The sequence below is a fragment of the Strix aluco genome, chromosome 4 (assembly GCF_031877795.1).
Source record: "Strix aluco isolate bStrAlu1 chromosome 4, bStrAlu1.hap1, whole genome shotgun sequence".
Taxonomy (NCBI): Eukaryota; Metazoa; Chordata; class Aves; order Strigiformes; family Strigidae; genus Strix; species Strix aluco.
In genome coordinates, this window is record NC_133934.1 from 41,833,878 (window position 1) to 41,855,426 (window position 21,549).

The following is a 21,549-nucleotide window of genomic DNA, read 5'->3' on the forward strand; positions in this document are numbered from 1 at the left end:
ATACATGATGGCTAAATGTCCAAAAATATTTTAGAAAATGCTTGATTATTTTTTATTTCTGCCAAAGAGCTAATTAACTAGTTAATTTATTTAAATTATAAAGAAAGTTAACAGCTGGAGAAAATGGGGGAAGAATGCCTAAGATGTGGTAGCAAAATTTGGCCTCAACGGTCTTCTGTGGATGCTTCCATTTGACTTTAACACTTCAGCACCATAGTGTATTGAGTTTAGTATGAGATAGTTTATAGACATTTGGATGGTTCACAAATTCAAATGCAGATAGCTGCAAAAAATATATGCGCTACCAGTGACATCCAGTAATAAGGAGCATAGCCCTTTAAGTCCTGTATTCCAGTGGGAAAGTGCTATTTCTTTCCTCAAGACCCTAGGTGTAATAATGGTTCAAAATAGCAAAATGACCCAAATTCAGAATGTCTAATTATTTTTGTCAAGACAGGGAGGATATATTTGCAATAATTACACTGAATTTTGCTCCATTCCTAGCTTTGCCACGTGGCTCTCTGGTAATTCACTTGTTCTGTGCTTCATCTATTAAATTCAATATTAATATCTTTCTGCTTCAGTAGGATGCTTTGATAACATATCCACTAAAGCTTGTGATGCAAACCAAAGCTTTTAAGAAAGATCTTCTTTAAAAGCTCCTAGTGAATGGTCAGAGAAACAAAAAGTATTCATTAGGTGCCCATGGAATTAACAAAATAATTTTCTCATTTCCTTTCTTAAAACTTTGTTTCAGTCCCAAGAAAAAGTGTGTCCGCTGTCTTTCAGAGACTTTCAAGGGTTCATTTTAGCCAGTGGCCATGTGACACAAATATCTGTCTTCCAAAGGAAAAAACAAAGTGGATTCACTTGGCACTGACCAAGGGACCAGCAGCAAAACCCACTTCTCCCATACACATCAGTCACAACAAAGACAGAGGTTATGTGTTCTGCATACCTGATAGTACATTTTGTCATAGATTTGAGATGCATAATGATTGCCAAGAAGAACAAGGTTTTTTAAGCTAAACCAGGCTATTCATATTGAAAGGAAACCAAGTGGGAATACTCTGATTTACCATGGGACAAACATTAAAGCACCTAGATGCCTAATCAAAAGCTTACCAAGTTCCCAAACCTGAAACATAATTCATTTTTTTACCAAGACATGGCTCCAGAAATAAAAGCAGTAGATCAAATGCAGGCTAAATATTCTCATAATTCTCTTGGTGAGAACTAAATTAATTTCAATTTCCAAAAAAGGCAAGGTATAGAAAAAGAATAACCAAAGCATTTAACACATAGAGAAAGGGACTGTCCTTCTGTTTCTCTTAACAGTGAGACAGATACAGGATAGATCATATTTCAGCATCAGCTTAGGTCTATCTGTTTTTACATATCTTGAGAGGTTTAACTTTTGCCCTATTTTATACAATAGTTTTGTTATTAACTTGACTGAGACCAGGATATCTTTTCCAGAGTTTTTCAGCCCTGCCTTGCAGGTTCCTATGAACTATAGTCAGTATTTTAAAGTGCTATTCAAGTACTCACAAAGCAATGAATATATAATTAGGACATTTCTTTTTTCTTGTTTTTAACTGTTGCTTAGCTAATTATGCTCCAGAGACACTATCTGACTTAGCAGCAGCAATGCTGAATAATTCAGAAATAAGGAATATCAAATGTACAGAAAGGAAAGCCGTCATGAAAATCCCCAGGAGTCTGTTTTAGCTAACAAATCTGACAGCACATCAGTTACCAGCCCTGCCTCTGGCACTGTGATGAGCTATTACTCCAGCTATTGTTATAATCTACAGATTTTTTTGAGTCCCAATAAGAGAATCTCCAAAAGCAGTACATTCTTCAGTTTGAAATACCTAACTTTGAAAAATGGATTAAGGACACCGAAGTTTACTTTTTCCATTACTATCATATTTCTCGAAGGATGTGTATACTGTTAACATTACTCTTACAGGGACAGAAACCAGAGAGAGACAAAAAAGGCTCAGAAAGGCAGAATTCTCCAAAGTAAATATTAACAGACTATGACCGTATGGCTAACACAGAGTTTATTTAAACAGATAGCAAATATACACGACACCAGGACTCTCAAGGTGTATCTTGAATATCAAAATGCTAGTCATCCCTGTCACACTTGCAGCTGGTAAAATTTACTTACTAAAATCTTGCTCACCAGTAATATATGCTCATCTGTGGTTTTCAGAAATTTCAGAATAAGTAACTGCTATAATTCTTCCCTTAAAAATGTATTGTGCTTTCCATGCTATTATACATGCAAATCACAATAAGAAAATTAAATCACAAAAACAAAATTAATGTGTTTACTTAAGCTTTTTAACAAAACAGCATCTGTGTTAAGGTAAAGTGATGCTACAAAGGAGTTCAGATTCACATGGATTGTCTCTCCCCCAGACAAATAGTAGTTTAAATGTAGAGACGTTAAATAATAGTTATATCAGGAAAGATCAAATAATGCAGAACACTCCTTTTCCAAACATACAGGACCTATGCAAAATACTTTTCACTTCTGCCTCTATCTAGGAGAACTATTACCAGTGCTGAGCTATTACTATCAACAATGTTGTTGCAAATAAGAAAATAAACAAAAAAGCTATGTTAATTTCAGGCTTCATTAGAAACGGAAGTGAAAAAACATCAACGCATTTTGAATGAAAATGGACTCAAGTATTGGAAAAGCAACATCAAAGTTCTCAGAGAATCTTTCAAATACATCTCGTCTTGCTGCTTTCCCATACGTGTGCCCATGACCTCATCAGAACCAAGAGTGGATCATTTGAACTTTTGCAAGAATAGCTGTTCTAAGTATCTGAGATATGCAAGGTCAGATAGTTCAGGAATGGATGAAACAAGTATCAGATAAGTTTTGGAAAGGGCAAACGTAACTTTAAGATCTATTAGCAGAGATCTTTCCAGCAGATATAGATCAATAGCACTGCTGAGGATTGCATGCACCACGACGCTGCATACAAATATGGTCTGCTATTTTCAAAAAAAGAGAAATGAAACTAAACTTAGAGCTGTGCCAAACAATCAGAGGAATTACAGATCTGGTATTTTATGAGAAAAGGCTGAAGAAGGCCATTGAAATGAAGACTGAACCAGGATGTGATTTCTCTTTAGCAACAGACCAGGAGTTATATGACAGATCAAATATTTTTAAACCACCTGACTGCTTAGGTGTGTTCAATTCATTTCCAGAAAGAACAGCATTTTCAGAGATCTGAGGCGTCATCTCTGCTGCTGTCAAGCCGCAGAAAGCCCTCTAGTCCTGCTGATGGGTTGAACTCCACATCTTTCTGCTTCAATTCTGCTCTCGGGGTATTTTGGATTCTCTATTACATTCAAAATGTCACAATATGCAGAAATTTACATTTAATTCATTTAATAAAGTTTCATAATTAGCTTTATCTGAGTCAAATGAATCCATTCAATAATCAGCTATCTTGAGAACTACAGCTATCATCTCCCTAGGTAATTAATATTTCTGTTGGTGCTTACTGTTTATAGATACAGAGTAAAGTGCCTTTCAAGCGTCTTTCAGTTATCTTCCACATTTCTGGAAAATTTCTTTTCCAGCTGGGTAACAGCTGTTTTTCCAACAGAGCACGCTCCTATTTTGTGTTATTTCTGTAACTATTTGAAGAAATTGCTCAGAGCAAAAAAATATTTAGAAGAAATCTACTTCATTTAGCATCCGAATTCTAGCACTGTTTGACATGAACTTCTGTAGAAAAAGATACTTAAGTCTAAGTGGCTCTTACGACTTTTTTTTGTAGATGCACCTGATGGGGCATCTGATCTAAACTGACTCTTCGTAAAACTAACAGTGTGTGTATGGGAGAGTTACTGTTACTCAGCCCAAGCATCAGATTTCAAAGTTTCACCATGCACTGCACTGTATTTATTCTTTATATGACTACTAGGAAGATTGTGTACTTAATATTCCTCACAATAGTTAAGATTTCACCAATGTATCTTTAGTAGGAAGCTTTCTGAAGCCAGAAACTTGCTAATTAAGCAGAAATTAAGTAGAAATGTCACTCAAAAGATTTTAAGGTGCAGGTAGAGAGAACATAACATCAGCTCTCACAGGTGAATGCCCCATCATAAAGAATGAGAAAGCAAAATCTTCAGAGAAAACTGAAGTGTAAAAAAACCCTGTATGCTGTAATTTTGTGTCTGCTTATTCTATGTTCTCCCCTTCTCCCTGGGGAAATGAAAAAGAGGTTGTAGTGTCTAAAAGACAACAGAAGCATGACAGATTCCATCTGAGGCTGAGAGGAGTTGATATCCTGATTTGTGAGGAAACAGAGTAGGGGGCAGCTGAGATTCTGAAATATTCTGTAATCATGAAGGGCCAAAGGCTACAGCAAAGTAAGCTTCAGGATTGTATTTGCCCTTTTTCCAGCTGTATCACACAGAATCATCTAGGTTGGAAAGGACCTTGAAGAGCATCTAGTCCAACCGTTAACCTAGCACTGACAGATCCCAACTACACCATATCCCTAAGCGCTATGTCAACCCGCCTCTTGAACACCTCCAGGGATGGGGACTCCACCACCTCCCTGGGCAGCCCATTTCAATGCCTAACAACCCGTTCTGTAAAGAAATACTTCCAAATATCCAGTCTAAACCTTCCCTGGTGCAACTTGTCCTATCACTTATTACTTGGTTAAAGAGACTCATGCCCAGCTCTCTGCAACCTCCTTCCAGGTAGTTGTAGAGGGAGATGAGGTCTCCCCTCAGCCTCCTCTTCTCCAGACTAAACAACCCCAGTTTCCTCAGCCGCTCCTCGTACGACACTGGAGAGTTGTCGCTGTCTATGATCATAAGCTTTTATAAACAGCATTTCTCTTCCTCTACTTCACCGATGGATTAAATCTATTCTGAAAGAAAGTATCATTATCAGTCCACTTTGACTTTGAACTTGTTGTTACTAAATTTCAGCCTCTTCTCTTTGCTAACCTCTAAACTGTTATTGAGATTTATTTTTTTTTATTTTTTTTTTTTTTTTCTGCTGGATGCCAACACTGATAATCACCCTGTGGGTCAGCTGTCTGAATTCTTTGCTACAACAGATTTTTGTTTCTTTTAAAAAAAAATCTCTAGTGACGTCATTCATGTTATGCCATTAAGCTTTACAGAGTTACATGGGAATAATTTTCTACAGGTTTACTGTGTGCTTGGCTCCTGTACATCCTCGTGCATTTCCACTGCAAGGATCTGTAGGTGGGTTTAAATACATTTTTTTTTCTGATTTAAAAATATTATCTTATTTTCTTTATTAAGACCTAGGCTAATATGCATAGGTCCACGAGTTTTAAGTCAGTGGTTTCATTATATACGTGGCCAAACAACTTTGAATAACCTTCCCCTGAAAATTGTGGCCGCTTTTATAGACAAAACTACTTGGATTTAATTTAAACTATTTGAATGGGACTCTGCCCCATCAGCCAGTAGGTGGAGATGTAAGTCCAGTAATTACTGCAGAAAAAGCTATTTGGCAGTCCTTGATACAATTGAAGGTTTGTATAATACGATTTAACTGAGGTTAGATTTCTTAATAAGCATTAGATGAGACAGATGAAATCTGTCTGCCATTAAGGCCCATCTATCAGCTTTCCTTGCCACAGACATTCTTACAGCCTATGGTCAGCTGTGCCCACAAAGCTTAGGAAACTTTCATGTTCAAAAAGCTCTTAATGAAAGTAAAAAGGCAAAAAGTTAAATAGATGATCAAATTCGTATTTTCTAATACCTGACCACATGTCATCAACTATTTTAAAAATGCTTGATTGGTATTCTGTTATACCACATTAAAAAAAAACCAGTATAAAAAAAAATGTAGAGTCTCAGTCATCCCAATAACCACATTTTGACAAGTTTTGAGTCCTTTCCTGTCTATAGAAATTATGAGCATGTTATTACCTTCCAGTAGATAGATGAATGTTCTTAAAGTATTACAACTTCCATTGAGACAGTCACAATACTGTTAAGAGATTTATGAATCTCTTAAACTGTCATTATAGGAACTCATACTGGAAGTTGGTTGCAACAGCAATAAAATCTTGTAATTTACAAAAAATGCAATCAAGTCTCTTAACATCACTCTTCTATAGAATAATAATAATATCCCTATTCAGTAGAAATGGAAATGCAAACAATTACGATAATATAAAGTGTAAATATTAACACAATTTAGTTGGGTATTTATAATATTTTCCTTGTTTTGGTATGCTGCTTGATTTAAGGTCAAATGAGAACAACCCTGAAATAACAGGGTCCATATGATTTAGCTATATCAACTACTTATACATATTGCAACTACAACTAACAAAGGACTATTCTTCTTCCCTGAATGCCCTTTGAAGAAGTCAGGAACAAAGAAAGACTGTGCTTTGAACAGTTTTGCTGTTTAAACTGTCATTCTGTCAAAAAGAATCACTTACAAAATGGGCTAGGCATTAAAACCTACTGCAAAGCAGTGAGCTGGGGGCTTGAAACATTTCCTGTGGGCTGAGAATTTAGGAAGTTTGCTCTCCCTCAGCACCTTCTGGGAGTCTCTTCGAAACCACTATCCCGAGGTCCCCAGACATTGGTCTGAAAATACTGCTCCAAACTACTTTCTTCCCCATTGTTTACCTTTTCCTCGGGTACTCTGAGAGGTCCTTTGCATGCTCACAATGCTTTGAAAGGGAAAAATGTTGTTACTGTTCTCCCACTGTGCTCCTGGCTTATCACCATCTCTTCCACTCCTAATTCACTGCATGTCCACAGGTCATTTGTACTCATGTGAAAACAGAGCGGTTATTTGCCCTAGCACAAAAAAGCCAAGCAAGTTCTGCAGAATCAGCTAAACTTTCTGCTGGAGAACCAGGAGAGCAGAGGCAGTGTGGTCTCCTCTCTCTTTGCAGGCACCTCATTCTCTGTAGGGGTAAACAGACATGTGGTTTAATGCCTACAGCACCTTTCCAGTGCTTACACACCAACTTAACAACAGAAAACATCAGAGGTTGATTTGCCAAATAATTCACTTGAAGAGAGAGTTATACAGTGTTTTCCCACAAAGAAAATAGGAGTTTTTAGAAATGAGCAAAGCTGATATATGAATCTTGTTTCCTAATAAAGGACACTGTCTTGGCAGTTTATGGGACAACAAATGTCATCTGTTTTGAGCCTCATTTGTTCCTGGTCTCTCAAAAGATATGCATAGCATTTTATAAATAAACTAACACAGCAAAATTTGGAGTGTTTATCATAATTTCAACCTCACAGGTTGCTGGAGGCATTTGCCTTTGCCTCTTGACGAAACTTGTCTTCCAGCTAGAATAACGATATTTTGGTTACTTACATGAAAAGAAAACAGATGCTAGTGTGTCTGGGGATAATTCAGAATGTGATCTTGCATGTCTTATTTCTAAGGTCCTCATCATGTCAATACCTATACTGAACTCTCCTAATATTTCAAACAAAATTTGTATTAATACTCTTTTTCTCACTCAAGTCTCAGATAAAAGATCTGATTCACAGATAACTGCCAGCGTTAACAAGTACAGAAATCTGGAAAAGACAATGACTAGCAGAGAGATGCAAAAACTACTGATAGCCATTATTAAAAAGCAATCACCTATAATCCAAAATCAAAATCGAAATTGTCTCAAGACAGTATCTGCACTGGCCTTCATCTGATTCAGTTCAGTGTTGCATTAAAAACCTGCATGGTGCAATTCAGCAACCCTACTCTGTGAAGCTTTAAACAGGGCTTTGTGCATAACTCTATCAGTTTGGAACACAGGCCCGTGAGGTCCTAGATCTTGGTCTCAGGTCTGGAAAGGGACCTGAAGAGTCAGCTGCCATTGTGCTGTAAATCTGATGCCATCTAGAGTATGTGAAGGAAGTCTTGTGTACCATTTGATAAAGGTTTGCTCAGCAGGAAGCAAGGCTTCTGAATCTGACAAACTTTCCAGGGCCACAGAAGTGCTACATGCTGCATTTTTGGCTGAGAAAATGGAGGAACCACTGGATGTATTGTTGGAAAGCCAGAAACTTCGCAAATCTTGATTTCTGGCATGGACCAAACAGACATTCTTACAATCACAATTTAGAACAGAGTTTGTCATTTGCACGAACCTCAAACAGAGCTCAAATAACATTGCAATAGGCTGTAAAGACTAGAGGGTTAATCAGAATTTAAAAATCTTAGAAAACTGGAGAAGTGCAGTAAACAAAGGCAAAAAAGATAAAATTCAAAATGTTCAGCTACAAAGTATCAGACTGATCTAGGGATAATGAAGACAGATCACCTTTTTGGACATGGCACTTCAAATAGATATGAAGACAAATGCCTGGCCTTCAAACATGTAAAATCTGAATTACAAGAGGAGGATGATAAACACCGGGCTAGATACCAGTTCTGCAGAAAATGATGTTGAGGTGACACCACAGCAGAAGCCTGGCATGAATCAACAATGTCAAGGAAATATAAACAGGAACATAGCCTCTGAAACAGGCAGAGTCACCTGCCTATTCTACTAGGCAATGATAAGGCTTTGGCTGGTGCAGCATCTTCTCTCAGTATAGAATAAGTTCAGAGGAGAGCAAAGATAGTAATCAGAGATCTAAAAAACATGACTCATTAAGAAAAACTGAAAGAAAAAAAGATAATTTACTTGAAAATTAACAATAAACTGATCTGACATGAGTCCTCAAGTACTTTAAAGGTCTTCTCCCAGTGTACACTGTACATAACAAAATATAAAGGGGTTAAAGCTGTAGCAACAAAGTTTTTCATTAGATATCATAAGAATAGTACTGAAACACTGACTATATGTAAATTTCTTCCCAGCCCCTTCTTTTCGTTCTTCCAGCCCACACTGCATTGGCAGCTTAATTTCTTCAGAGTGGAAACCAGAAAAATCTCTTCATCTCAGGGGTAATGGGGTCCTACACCAAGACAGCTGGACAATCAGAATTATTCTATGTAGACAAAAAATCAGAAGGTGTACTGGCAGGTGTATTGGCAGGTGAAGATGCTTCTACGTCATGCTTGGTTGATGCTGCCTCTGAAAAAAGAACCATGGGCATTGGAGGGGAAAGGAAGAAAAGCACTGTGATACTGTGGAGTATCTGGCAGACCTTGTAGAGTAAGGGGGAAATGACACGCATACATACCCCCCAACCTCAACTGCTTGTACTGGACAAACGCTGAAGTGTATTAGTAAACTTGAGCCAATGAGCATATATGGAACTTGCATCTATGTACAGATTTGGAAACGGTTTGGCACAGAGGGGTCTGACAAAATTAGTCAGTTTAGTCTTTGTTCTCTCTTCTGTTGGAAGCAACTGTAGCACTAGATTGAGCCTTTAGATAGCAATAGGTCATGCTTTAAAAAAACCACAACAACAAACAAACAGAAATGGAAGTGGGTGCAGAGGTTACTCCCAACTTTATGCTGGTAAACACAATAAAATATAATAGAAGGGTGTTGTTTTTCTGTTTCTTAGTACCAATAGGTGTCACCAAATTCTGCATGAAAGTTCTAGAGAAAATGGCTTGAAAATATACAATTAAAACCATAAAAAAATATTTTAAAAGGGTGATTTTTCTTCATGGAAAATTGTTCAGACATGTTTTTATAATTTTGAAAGCCAAGTCATCTGTATTAACAGCATGCTGATAGCGTTAAGCAGCTCACCTGTATGCATTGAGCAACATATCTCTGTCTTCTTGGCCATCATCCCAGTCTTTTTTATGTAAAGAAATATTAAATTCATGTCCAGAAACTACTTAGTTTTCTAATTATTGGTAGTTTTGGTGACCCACTCTATGAATCTGCCCCAGCATATGGACACATAGACTATCAAGCTCTATAGTTAATACTTGTGTGAAATAGCAGGTTAACAGCTCTAGAAACATTACATTCAAGATGTTTACATTTTTATGCTAACCATGAAACTCCAAGTGTGAAAGAAAATTGGAAATATGAGTTTCCACAGAAGCAAAAAACCACAGCTACTTTGGCACTGCAGCATCAAGGCATTATGAACAAAAGTAGTTCTCTTTTCTCTTGGGAGGCATTAGCCACTAGCAACTTGAGTGAAAAGTTGTGTATCAAACCTGAATCTACCCAATTCAACTAGCATGTAGAACTCAACTAATTCCTTGAGTGACTCTTGTGAGGTTATACAAATTATACCAGCAGAAGCTTTTTGTCCTTGATTTTTTTTCTTGTTTATTCTGACAGATTACACTTTCTGTGCAGTTACCTTCTGAACTACCCTTCAGAGAAAATGTACTGGTTGTATAGAACCTCTACACTCAAATTCCACTGAAGACAGGAGAAAATGATTGAATATGCATATCTTCAGTCATAAATGGTGTGTTAGGGGCAGCATTCACTGAAAAAAATTCCGAGATTTTCATGGGGCCATGGGTGGATGGCAGTTTGTAAAAGCTATTGTTATCTCCACTATTGTTATCTCCACTAACAGTCTTCTACAGACCATAGCTTGTCAAAACAATAAATCAAGAGCTTAAATTACACAAACTCACACTGGTTGGGTACTCCTTCTCTGTAGAATTATGCCTTTGCAGCAAACATCCCTGTAGCATAGTTCAAGACAGTAGATTATACTCAGGCTTTAAAAAAATAGACATTTGTTTCTGGTTGTGAGAGATTTTATGAATATGTTTATAGGCAGAAATCAGCCATAAAAGACACAGACTATAAAGCACTGGGAGCTATAGAACAGAAATCATTGTCCAAAGCACTTTCTAAACTTCAGAAAATGATCAAAAAATTGTAAAAGTACTTGTCAGATTTGAAATGCAGTCTTAGCAAAGACTTTCTTTGCACCGACATGTTGTAAAAAGTATATATAAATACTGAAAGTAAGAAGCTGCAGAAAAAGAGTATTTCTGGGAGTATGTCAAATTCAAATAAAAGAGCAGGCTGACAACAGCTTGCATAATAATAAAATGATTATAGATACACAATTCAACAGAAAGTCCCAAGTAATCTTCCAATTTAACACACAACTGGCTACATTAAGGTCATGCATTACATTCAAGGTTGAGAGTCTGTGATGCAAAGGAAGAGAAAAATGTACTGATCACCTAATTTCACCCCTTAAGCACGTTCAATATTTTACCAAAAAGTACATCCATAAACCATAAGTGGCCCTTATTACTGGAAGACCTCAATTCTATAACCTTTGCCAGACTCATACCCAAAGTAGCTTTGCGATGGTGGAGTGATTCTATTCCTAATTTATAAATAGGAAACTGAGTGCAGGAATGCCATGTCAGAGGTTATGAAGTTGCTTCTATTTCCTTGGCTAGCCCAGTATTTGCTAAACCATTGTTCTGGTCCTTTGCTAGAATTACAAGATTCTTCAGCTTTGTCTCCCTTCAGGGAGGTCTGGAGATGACAGGTCTATATCAGAAGGCAAACAAGGAACTCTTGGAGAGTAAGGACTGGTCACATAACAAAAATTACTAACTTTCCTACATAGGTGCTAGAAGTCTTACAATCCAGTAAGTAGCACAACACTTCTCTCATTGGTTAGGATTTCCATCTTGAGTTGCAATTCAATAGCAATGTTGTTTGGTCTGACCTGTGCCTTTCCCTCTCTCCTATATCATAACATTATACCACCATAAAACTGCTCTGATGAGCTGTGCAGCCCTTTCCTACCTTAATTGATATGTGCTATATTAATTCTCTCAATTAGTTTGTGGTTCTCCAAAATAGTTTTTTGAGTTGAATTGTTGATGTTTTCTTATCTGGTTAAAAATATGTTGCTGCTGGCATGAACGGACACCGATGAGCATTTTCATGTCCGGCATGCGATAACATGAATTGATGTAATGTAAGTGCCAGGAAATAAAGAGCAGTCATCCCCAGCAGGCTTGAGCATATCAAACCTCTCCTTTAAACTTCCACGAAGCTTTTAGTCCAGACAGGCTATTAAATCATATAAACTGACACGCTGTATATCACAGTCCATTATAGTAACAAGGTTACCCTATTAGTTTAAGTGGCAATCGCTTGAGTTAGGCAAATTCCTCCAGAGACTAGAGTGCTTGCACCACAGAAAGAAATAGCCACACAAGAGCATGCTCTTATATCCCAAACCCATATGTCCCATAAGGGCATGCTACCAAACCTCTGCCATGACAGAGAAACAAACCAGTGAGAGATAATAAGCCAAGGTGATCCTTGCCACAAAGGAGGTAAATATCTCTGGTCCTCCCTGCTTATAGACTAGAGAAAAATTTCCCAAGTCATCTCAAATTCTGCTGAATGATCACTGACCCTGGGATCAAGACAGTGAGCATCATCATGACATGATGATAATTTCACTATTGTCTGACAATTTCCCACAGTACATCAGAATGACAATTTGCTCTGTGTCATTTACACAACCCTGAATGCATCTGAGCAAAATGGCATGAAGCCCCCCTCAGAATATATTGGGGCAGTTGTACATGAATCTCAAGAGAAAAATCCCTACAACCAACTGTGATGAGCTGCAAGTGTGACGTATCAGTTGAATGCAATATAAAACTTCTGTTGTTTCCATGGCACATGAAAAAGGAAAATCAACAAGTTCACATATTTAGTCTCTGGATGGGAAGGCAACATTATTAGGGGTGAGGTCCAATTTCCATGCCTCTAAGGAGTCAATGTACCCTGAAACACAGCAACACAGATCTTTCAGAAAAAGAGCTAATCTTAAAGGCTACATGAGATCCATTTGTGGAAGAGTCGTTAAACTTTCCTAAACACTGCAATGAGCATACAGCAATATTCAATAATTCACATACGAGCTTTAACTGAAAATACATTTTATATGACTATAGTTTGGTTCAGTGAAACCTATGGGAAACTTGGTGTGGCCAGTGACAAACTACATGTGAACCAAAACGTTAAATTTTGTAGATGAATGCAGCCTGATCCAAATGCAGTTATAAATTTGTCATGTGACTCCCAGGTTGGTGATAGTATGTCATCTGTACCTGAATTTGACACTGGGCAGGCTGGAAGCTTCTGAGTATACTTCTTATACAGTCTTAAAGTCATCAAGTGAAATCTTGGTGTAAAGCTACTTGTCGTGAACAACTGCAGAGGGCTTGAGAATGTGTGTGGGTGTACATCAGGAAAAGCTAACATCTGGAATGAAGCTTCAAGTTCTGTCAGAGCGAAGGGTGAAGATGCTGCCTGGGCAGCACTACAGGTGCGTGAACAATAAACCATGCCCATGCTCACACCACAAATGGATGAGAATGTCTAGATTCTTCACAAGAGGAATTCTGAACTGAAAGACTGTGTCCAGATAGATAGTGTCCAACAGGAGAGTACCTGTCAAACACTGACCATAATGGGGTACAGTTAAAGAAGAAGTGGGGAAAAATTAATTCCAGAAACACTAGCTCAGCTGGCATTGGAGCTCAGTAAGCTCCATGCTACTGTCACACCAAAAGCCTACCTGACAACACTTCAGTTTGTTGAGTCAGACTGCTGATGTCTGCTGCAGCAGTATTTTGATCATCAGATGGAAAACAAACGTATCATTCAGATAATACAATGACTGCTCTTCAGTCTCCTGTAGTTTGATCTGGTTTCATGTACATTATTTCTTAGGCTGATGCAACCTTTTCTGCTTAACATACATACTGAGCTGGCATTTTAAGTGAGGGAAAAAACCTCATCAGCGCAATTTTTGGATCATGTACCCGTTATTTGCTGGTGTTTTACTAAAAATGCTGGCAATTTTCCAGTTCATTAAGGATCAGCTCAGATCTGATGCTGCTGGCAAGAAATAAAGCTATTAAGATACCAATAGTAAAATATTTAACCTAAATAAAAAAAAAAAGTCCCTGCTGCTTACAAAATAGTAACATAATAATTATAGTGCTAGCTGAAGCCATTTCTAGTTTTAGTGCGTATACACCTAAAGGAAAACTGTTCTGTCTCTTTAATTCTATAGAAGCTTCTTGGTCAATTAAATTGCCGATATCTAAAATAGTTTGTAACGTTTACCATACTTGTTGTAAGCAAGGTATTAAAAGCTCGAGGTATCAACAGAGAAGGCCCTAGGAGAAAAGCAGTACTGATTGAATTAGAAAATAATTCCTCCCCTAAGCAAAATTCATACTGATTATTTAAAACACCTCTTTACCCTCACCATTCTAGGCAGCGGGTACTTTTGAGCAAAGATATCATCCTAGCTCAGCCAGCCTTCAATCCTGTTGCCATGTGTGGGAATGGACATGGTGGTTCCATGTGTAATGCTGCTTTTCCACCTGCACTGCTCTGATGTGGATCCTGTGATGGGGAAAACAAAAAAAGACTCTTGCTGATTTGTGCAAGAACTGGGAAGACTCTCCACCTTTCTTGGGAGATGACTACTCAGATTACGAGAGATTTATAGGTTGCATTGTCCTATATGTTGTTCCTTGTGAAGTCATTTATCTGTGTGTCTTACAAATGCAGGCAGCGCAAGCTGGGTATCAACTGCTGCCATGCTGATCGTAACAACAGTTCATGTAAAGCCACCACATCTGTTCTGTACTGCATAAAGCCTTGTCTGTTCTAGAAAGTTTCCTACAAGTACCTCCTTCAGGACTCTCTTGTCTTTGAGAGGTGCATACTACAAACTGCAAATGTGTGAAACAGCTGATAAGCAACCCCGTAGCTAAGCTGACAATATAGAAGTTTTACTTACATACAAACTTTGAATGCTGAACCAAATTATACAATGTGTTAGGTGACTTTCAGTAGGTGGCAAGAAATTATAACTGCTCAGAGGACCAGGAAGACTTGTGGAAGAACAATGGAAGCTCTAGCAACTCTGGAGTACTATGTGATTGAACTAGCTGCATCTATGTTGTGGAGTGGTCAGATTGGCAGCTGATGGAAAATACTTCATCAGCACTTACACCAATGCAAGATGAAGACTGGTGGGCCTAGATGGAGATAAGTAAAAAGGAATAAGCAGAATAATGAAAATAAGCCCACCGAATGCTGCAATTACCTACTTGCCCCTATACAAAGGTGGTCATTCCCTGGATATAAGGGTCAATTTCTGCATGAATCAGATCCATTACTTCAAAATAGTGCAGAGTCTGGGCCAGAGACACAGGTTTTCTGTTGCTATTGTTTCCAGGTTTTGTTTTGGGGAGGGGAAAATGCTGAGTTTTTAAACTGCCAAAACCTGCAGTGTGGAGTTTCAGCCAGGGCTACTGACAGCATCAGAGCCAGCCCTGTTGCCAGCCCTGCTGGTTTGAGTGCTGTGTGAGAGATCTGGAGACTTGAAGCCACATTGAACCATGTCTGTCTGTCTGTCCTCTCTCTGCTGATGAGGATTAAACCTAGCTGATCCTTACATTAGAATAATTAAAAGAAAAGAAAAAAGGATCTACCTTTGTGAAAAGTAGAAGATCATTCCTGTGAATGAGCTGATCTATACGATACTGGGATTGGATGCTGGCTTATCAAAAATTATTTACAAATCAGTTTGACACTATTCAGGTTTGACAGCCCTGTGTTTAAGTTACAGCAATATACATAGAGTAGAAATATCATCAGTCATAAACAAAGCATCTGCTGGCAGAATGTGGACTCAGCTATTGATGCATATATTACATCAATCTCCAGCAAAGAAAACATTAAACTAAAGTCTGTTCAGGAAGTGTTTTGTGGAATAAACAGAATAACTGTAGTTGCATTCACTCCTTGTCCAATGCTAATACCTTCTCTTAACTACAAGTATGTGCCTGTTTCTTTTATGTACAACCACTGGGCTAGAAAAGATGGGGAAGGTTTGTGTTTCCAGGCACAGCTTGTGAATTCTACAGCTTGTTGCCCTGATCTTTTTCCTAGTTTTGAGGTTTTATAAACCTGTATAGAAGCTGTTTGCTTCTACTACCTTTCATTAGTACAAAGTGGCCTACAAGGAAATTTCTGGGCTTGGATTCTTCTGCTATAGTTACCTTCTTTGCTTGTTCTGCTTCATGTTCCCACTCTCCCTTTTATCGCTACTTACTCAAAGGGGTCGCTGGGATCAGCTCTCTGGAGCTCTGGAGGAATCGGTATTCTTTTGTAGTACATTTCCCAGTCAAAAGCTCCTCGCATGGCATCCCCCGCCTGTGCCTCGTAGCCAAAGTGATTGTGGTCAATGACATCGATCATAGGACACACGATGGTTTTGTGGTTTAGTGCAATCTGGTCTGAAAAATGAAAGTAGAAAATAGGAAACGGCATGTCTAGTCAAGCCATCTATCATATTACTGCAAAGTGAATCCCACAGGTTTTCTGATGTTTGAAGATTGCTTGCTTTGTTCCCTATGGCCCCCAAATAATTTCATTTTTCAAATCTGTATCAAACCTTTATCTGAAGTGGACTTAATGCAGTTTGGGCAATGATTAGAAGCATTTACAGTTCTTTAAAGAGAAGCATATCCCTATGAGAGCCACAGGAGTCCAGTCATCTATATCTCTGTCACTTTACTACTCTGAGCTGTCCCCAATCTGTCAGCTATGGAACAAGCCAGCAAGCAAAATGTAAAAATACACCTTCAGCTGTGGGGAGTGTGTATGGCAAGCTCCTGTGAGAGAGATTTGTGTTCCTAAATGTGAATCTCAGCCCTTGCAACCATTCAGCTGCTGTTCCTGTGGCTCTAGTGTGCATCAGCTTTGAGATCAAGTGCTACAAATTAAAGGCAAACTCCAACATGATGAACAAAACAGGGCTTGTGTCCTTTTTTGTACCAATCTTTGAGATATAAAGAAGGCCCCGCAGTATTATTCTTACCCACCTGTTTTCTAAAGAAGGGAGTTTCTTTCTTTTTTTTTTTTTTTTTTTAAATTAGAACTATGAGGTTAAATCAAATTCCCATCTTTAGTATAAGGGCAGGGTGAGCCTGAATCTCTTTTGGAGAATCCTATTGCTTAATCCCTTAGAGCTTCTCAGAAAAGAAAGAAAAGTAAAGAAGATATTCCAACTGCAAGAACTAGGCAGAAGAATAACGGTTTGAAATGAGGAAGTACGGGGAAAATTTGTAGCTTCACTAGCATGGAAGGACAGTAGAAAAACTCTCTGTGAATCCTTGAAAAAACAAAATCTCAGAATTGCAAGTGTAATAAAGCTTTTTCTCTGAATGGTAGCCTAGATTCTTTACAAAATACAATACATCGTAGGGCCTATGTGGAAAACTTGTTTTTTGTTTTTAAGGACCAGATTTCACTGGTGCTTGATAATACCCTAAAAAAAAAAAAATAAAAAAATCAGAGGGCTGAGTGTGAAATGATCACTTAGATAGGCTTAGTCATTACTGGTGTAATGACTAATAATACAGATTCTGCTTCCTTGTTTCTGAAGGATTGAAATTAAGAAAAAAGATTTTTTTTCAGGAAAACATCTATATTTTTCATATTTATTGTCAGTTGTTGTTTAGAGACTGTCCAAATGGGGGAACAATGCTGACTCCTGGTGAGAAATTACTGTGCCTGGAAGTTCAGCAGGTTTTTACATCCTTATCCTTTAAAAGTGAAAAAGATTTAAAGCACGGGCTCTCACAAAATTCTAGGAAACTCATCTCAGACATAATAGCTGCATTAGTGTTGCTATGGCCAAAAATAATTACATTCACTGGTATACTGTGTAGTGTTATCTGTAATCATTATGTAAAGTCATTTTTACATAATCTTTTTCCTGTGATGGTCCTGCTAATAGCTACAGGGCTAATAATAATCTGTCTCTCATCCTCTCCTTCTAAATTGATTGGAGGAGAGAAACCAAATGGGATTGATTTGGCTGGAGCAGGTCAAGGGTAGACTCATAATACATTAGCATCCTTCTCTTGATCTTTAAAAGCCACTGCCTTTAAATAGACTGAAGGATTGGAAATCTTCAAGTCACATGCAGAGAGTGCCAGGGAGAAAATTATTTGAGCAATGCCAAACAATCAATCCCAGTCTGCATTTCTACAATCTGCAAGAATTTTGCAAGTAAGATGATGCTTACCTGCTCGTTCTTGTGTACTTCTGCAGAACTTACTTCTCAGCCCCAAAAATGTTTTAGAGGTGATGAGGAATGACAGGAAAATCTTGACTTTTGAAGAAACCAGAGTGTTTGTAGTTGTGCACACCAAAAGGCAATCAAATATGCAGCCTCGATGTTTTTTTCATTATGCCTAAAATAATGAATTTTGTATACATACTTCTTAGGCTTAAATGTAGCCCCAATACAAGTTTAGGAAACAGAAAAAAGGACTGTAGGGCTAGCTTACATTTCACAAGAGTGCTAGTATCATAGCTTTACAGATGCAAACACGCAGCTGCCTTTGCCAGCTGCTGCTCTTTATGCCACCTGCTCCTAATGCAAGACACTGAAAGCCACAGCTGAAATGCTTTACAGTTTCTTTTTGGTTGTCTTTACTCATCATCCTCTCACAAATTCCTATTGGTCTGAAAATTTCCATGCATTAGTTCAATGCACATATGCTGCAGATAAAGGGAAGAACAGACAGATAAGCATCATTGTACATGCAAAAATCTTGCAGGTATGAGGGAAATCCTGGGAACAAGAGGAAACATTGCTCAGAGCTTTCTCCCTAGCAATTTTAGGCAATATATACATATATATTTGAATTCAGCACTTTTAGTATCAAGAAGAGTGTGCATATATGGCAATAAACAGAAGTTTTCAATATTGGATAAGTCTCTATCTCAAAAATATAGGTTTTTTCTTTGTGAGAAAGACACACTCCCTTAAGTGCTTGTTTCAAATTGGCCTGGTTAAAGTAGCAATGCCACATTGCAAATACTCTTATTTTCCTGCTTAAATATATGATTACATATAGTGACAATATTTGAGTTGATCAGCAAATTATGTCTTGTTATCTGAGTTGTCATAAGTACGAGTACTTGTACTCTCAGTTTCCCCACTGGCAAGTAATGCATCATTTAAATGTTGCAGAGATGGACAGCTATAGCTAGCAGGTGTCTTGATAACTTGCTAAGCATGATCTAATCAAGATATAGTTTTAAGTCTTGGTCAGTAAAAAAATATGTTTTTACAAACCTAGTTCTGGTAGCCTATGGCACTACTGATTTATTGTTCATCTACCCTCTTACTGCTCCCGCAGCAACATCAGCAGAAGAAAAGATGTGCCTGTATCTTTCAGCTGGTTTGCTGCTCAGTTTCTTATCTGTGATAACTGTGACTTCACACTAGTCCCTCAACTACAGCAGCTGGAGCCCAAGTCACATCTTTCCTTCTGCTGACTTTATACTACTACTGCGGAGTGATAACAAATAGCTGTGTTTGCCAACATTTTTACATGACTACAGCTGCCTGCTTAGTGAACATCAGGCAAAACTCTCTGAGATCTCAGAGTGGCTTATCTTGGTTTAGAAGCCCATTTAACTAAAAGAAATGGAATAAATAAAGCTTAAAGAAAAGAAAGAAAAGCCATTTTGCACCTGTTTTTAAGAAAACAAAACTAAGGACTGTCATTGAAAACAACTGTGGCTCAGCTCCACAAAGCTATTTAGATACCTAACAAGTACTGAAATAACTCAGTCTTCCTCTGGTCTGAAAAGTGATAGTCAATTCTGAAAATATAAGTTAGATACTAAATAACTTTGAGAATTATCTTTATGTGATTGCTCTTGGTTTCCTCACCACCTCCCCATCCTCTAACTTTCAAGGTCTCATTTTGAACAAAACCTTGTTTGGAACAGTGGAAACTGCTGCTCCTCTCAGCGAAGTCTACCAGTCTTCAGACCACGGCTGAATCGTACTCTTATTGAGGAATTTTCACTACACATGGTTGATGCAATCAAAGCTAAAATAGGGCAGCTTCAAAGCAGTAAATACCTAATATACCCTCTGTTGTGGTTTCCTTGAATGACATTCAGTCACAGGCAGTGCTAAGTGAATCACAAGACAGATCTTTAGATAAACACTTGCAAAAATACGTTAACTTTACTCTTCTTAGTAGCCAGGTGTCATCTGATTTCAGTAAATATTTGCCACCTAATGGTTATGAGAAAGTTCTCTCATCCCCTTAGGAAAACAGGGCACAGGGCATCTGTAAATATACTAGTGTTCATTCTCTATTTGTCCTTCATGTAGTGCTCTACTTTTCCTTTCAAAATAAAATCTCTTGATTCTGGGCTCCAATATTCCTCAAGATTAATTTCTAGATCCTTTGCCTGGTTAGTTATGAGTCTTTCTGCTGTATGTGGAATGAGAAAGACCTCATTCCATTTGAGAACTAAGGAGAACTGTGACTTGGTCTCTGATGAAGCTTCTCTCATCTTTCCAGTTTTCTGTCTTGAGGCTGAGGGTTGCAATCATCAGTTCAATACCCAACTGCAACCTAACTACAATTATGAATCCTTTGTGACTATTTATTTTTGAGTTTTTATAGGGTGAAACCCAGTCAGATGTACCTTCATTTCAGACAAGAAAGCAAGAAAAGGAACTGTTTTTGCAATTTACAATTTTCCCATGTCCTAAGTTAGCAAAATAGAAGGGTTACATCTCATCTGCAGTAACCTAGCAAAAGATTTCAGAGGACAAGAGTGAATCTTCTTGAGATTTTTTTCATTAGTGGCAATGTATTATGTGCAGTGGGGCAAAATCAGAAAGCAGAGAAAAGGTGGCTGTATATGTAGAGTAGTTCAGAGTGTTTAATGGCTACTTGTCAGGGCTGCTTGTGGAAGGCTTGTTGAAACCCGTATTTCCCTCTGCTCCTTTATGCCATTTGGGTTTTGTATGAAGACATGGAGGTTATTTTTAAAAATGCTGATATTGTGGTTACAGACAAAGTGGTAATGAGGGGAAAGACTGTATGAGTAATTTGATATGGAAGCTAGAAAGGATATAAATTTGGAATTTTGTATATTATCTTGTTACTGGTCTGAAGAAAAAACAGTTACTAGTATTTTTTTTTATGGTCTCAAGTGATAGTTCATTAGCAGAATAGCATCTCTTCTTGTCTGCAAATGCTTTATCAGCATATTGTGTGGCCAAAGAGCCCCAGCAACAAAATTCAAGAAACAATAAACATTAATTGGTGAAACCCTATCCTGTCATGTACTTACGACATACTCTTTTAATTAATAAAAATTTATTTAATAGTAAACTCAGAAATGTTGTTTTTGCTAGCAAAAAACCACTTATTTGCAAAGCACATGCACTTTGCATGTAGTCAGGTGTGTAGAAAAGAGAACATTGTTTCCTGAAGTGAAATCCTAGACTACAATAATTGATTCTTTCCATTCGTTTGACTAATGGAGCTCTGCTGGCTGCAGCTGGAATCCAGCAAAGCATTCAATGGCAAATCATTCTTTCTGAGCTTCCTATTGTGAATGCAGTTGTTATTGGATTTAACTCTGAGGTCTTGGATATATTTACAGCAAAGGCTGTTTTAATGGAATGTGAAGGACTAAGAAGGAGTAAGAATACCTGCATAACAGAAGTTTTCAGGTG

General features: G+C 37.9%; 1 protein-coding gene across 3 annotated transcripts in view; it reads right to left on the reverse strand.

The window, feature by feature from the left end:
- Positions 1-21,549, reverse strand: part of GALNTL6 (polypeptide N-acetylgalactosaminyltransferase like 6) — a 507,888-nt gene that overhangs the window by 61,836 nt on the left and 424,503 nt on the right. For all 3 annotated transcript variants that reach the window (XM_074822812.1, XM_074822810.1, XM_074822811.1), the window contains one exon: positions 16,093-16,276. In XM_074822812.1, the coding sequence (XP_074678913.1) occupies positions 16,093-16,276 (184 nt within the window). The remainder of the gene's footprint in view (positions 1-16,092; positions 16,277-21,549) is intronic.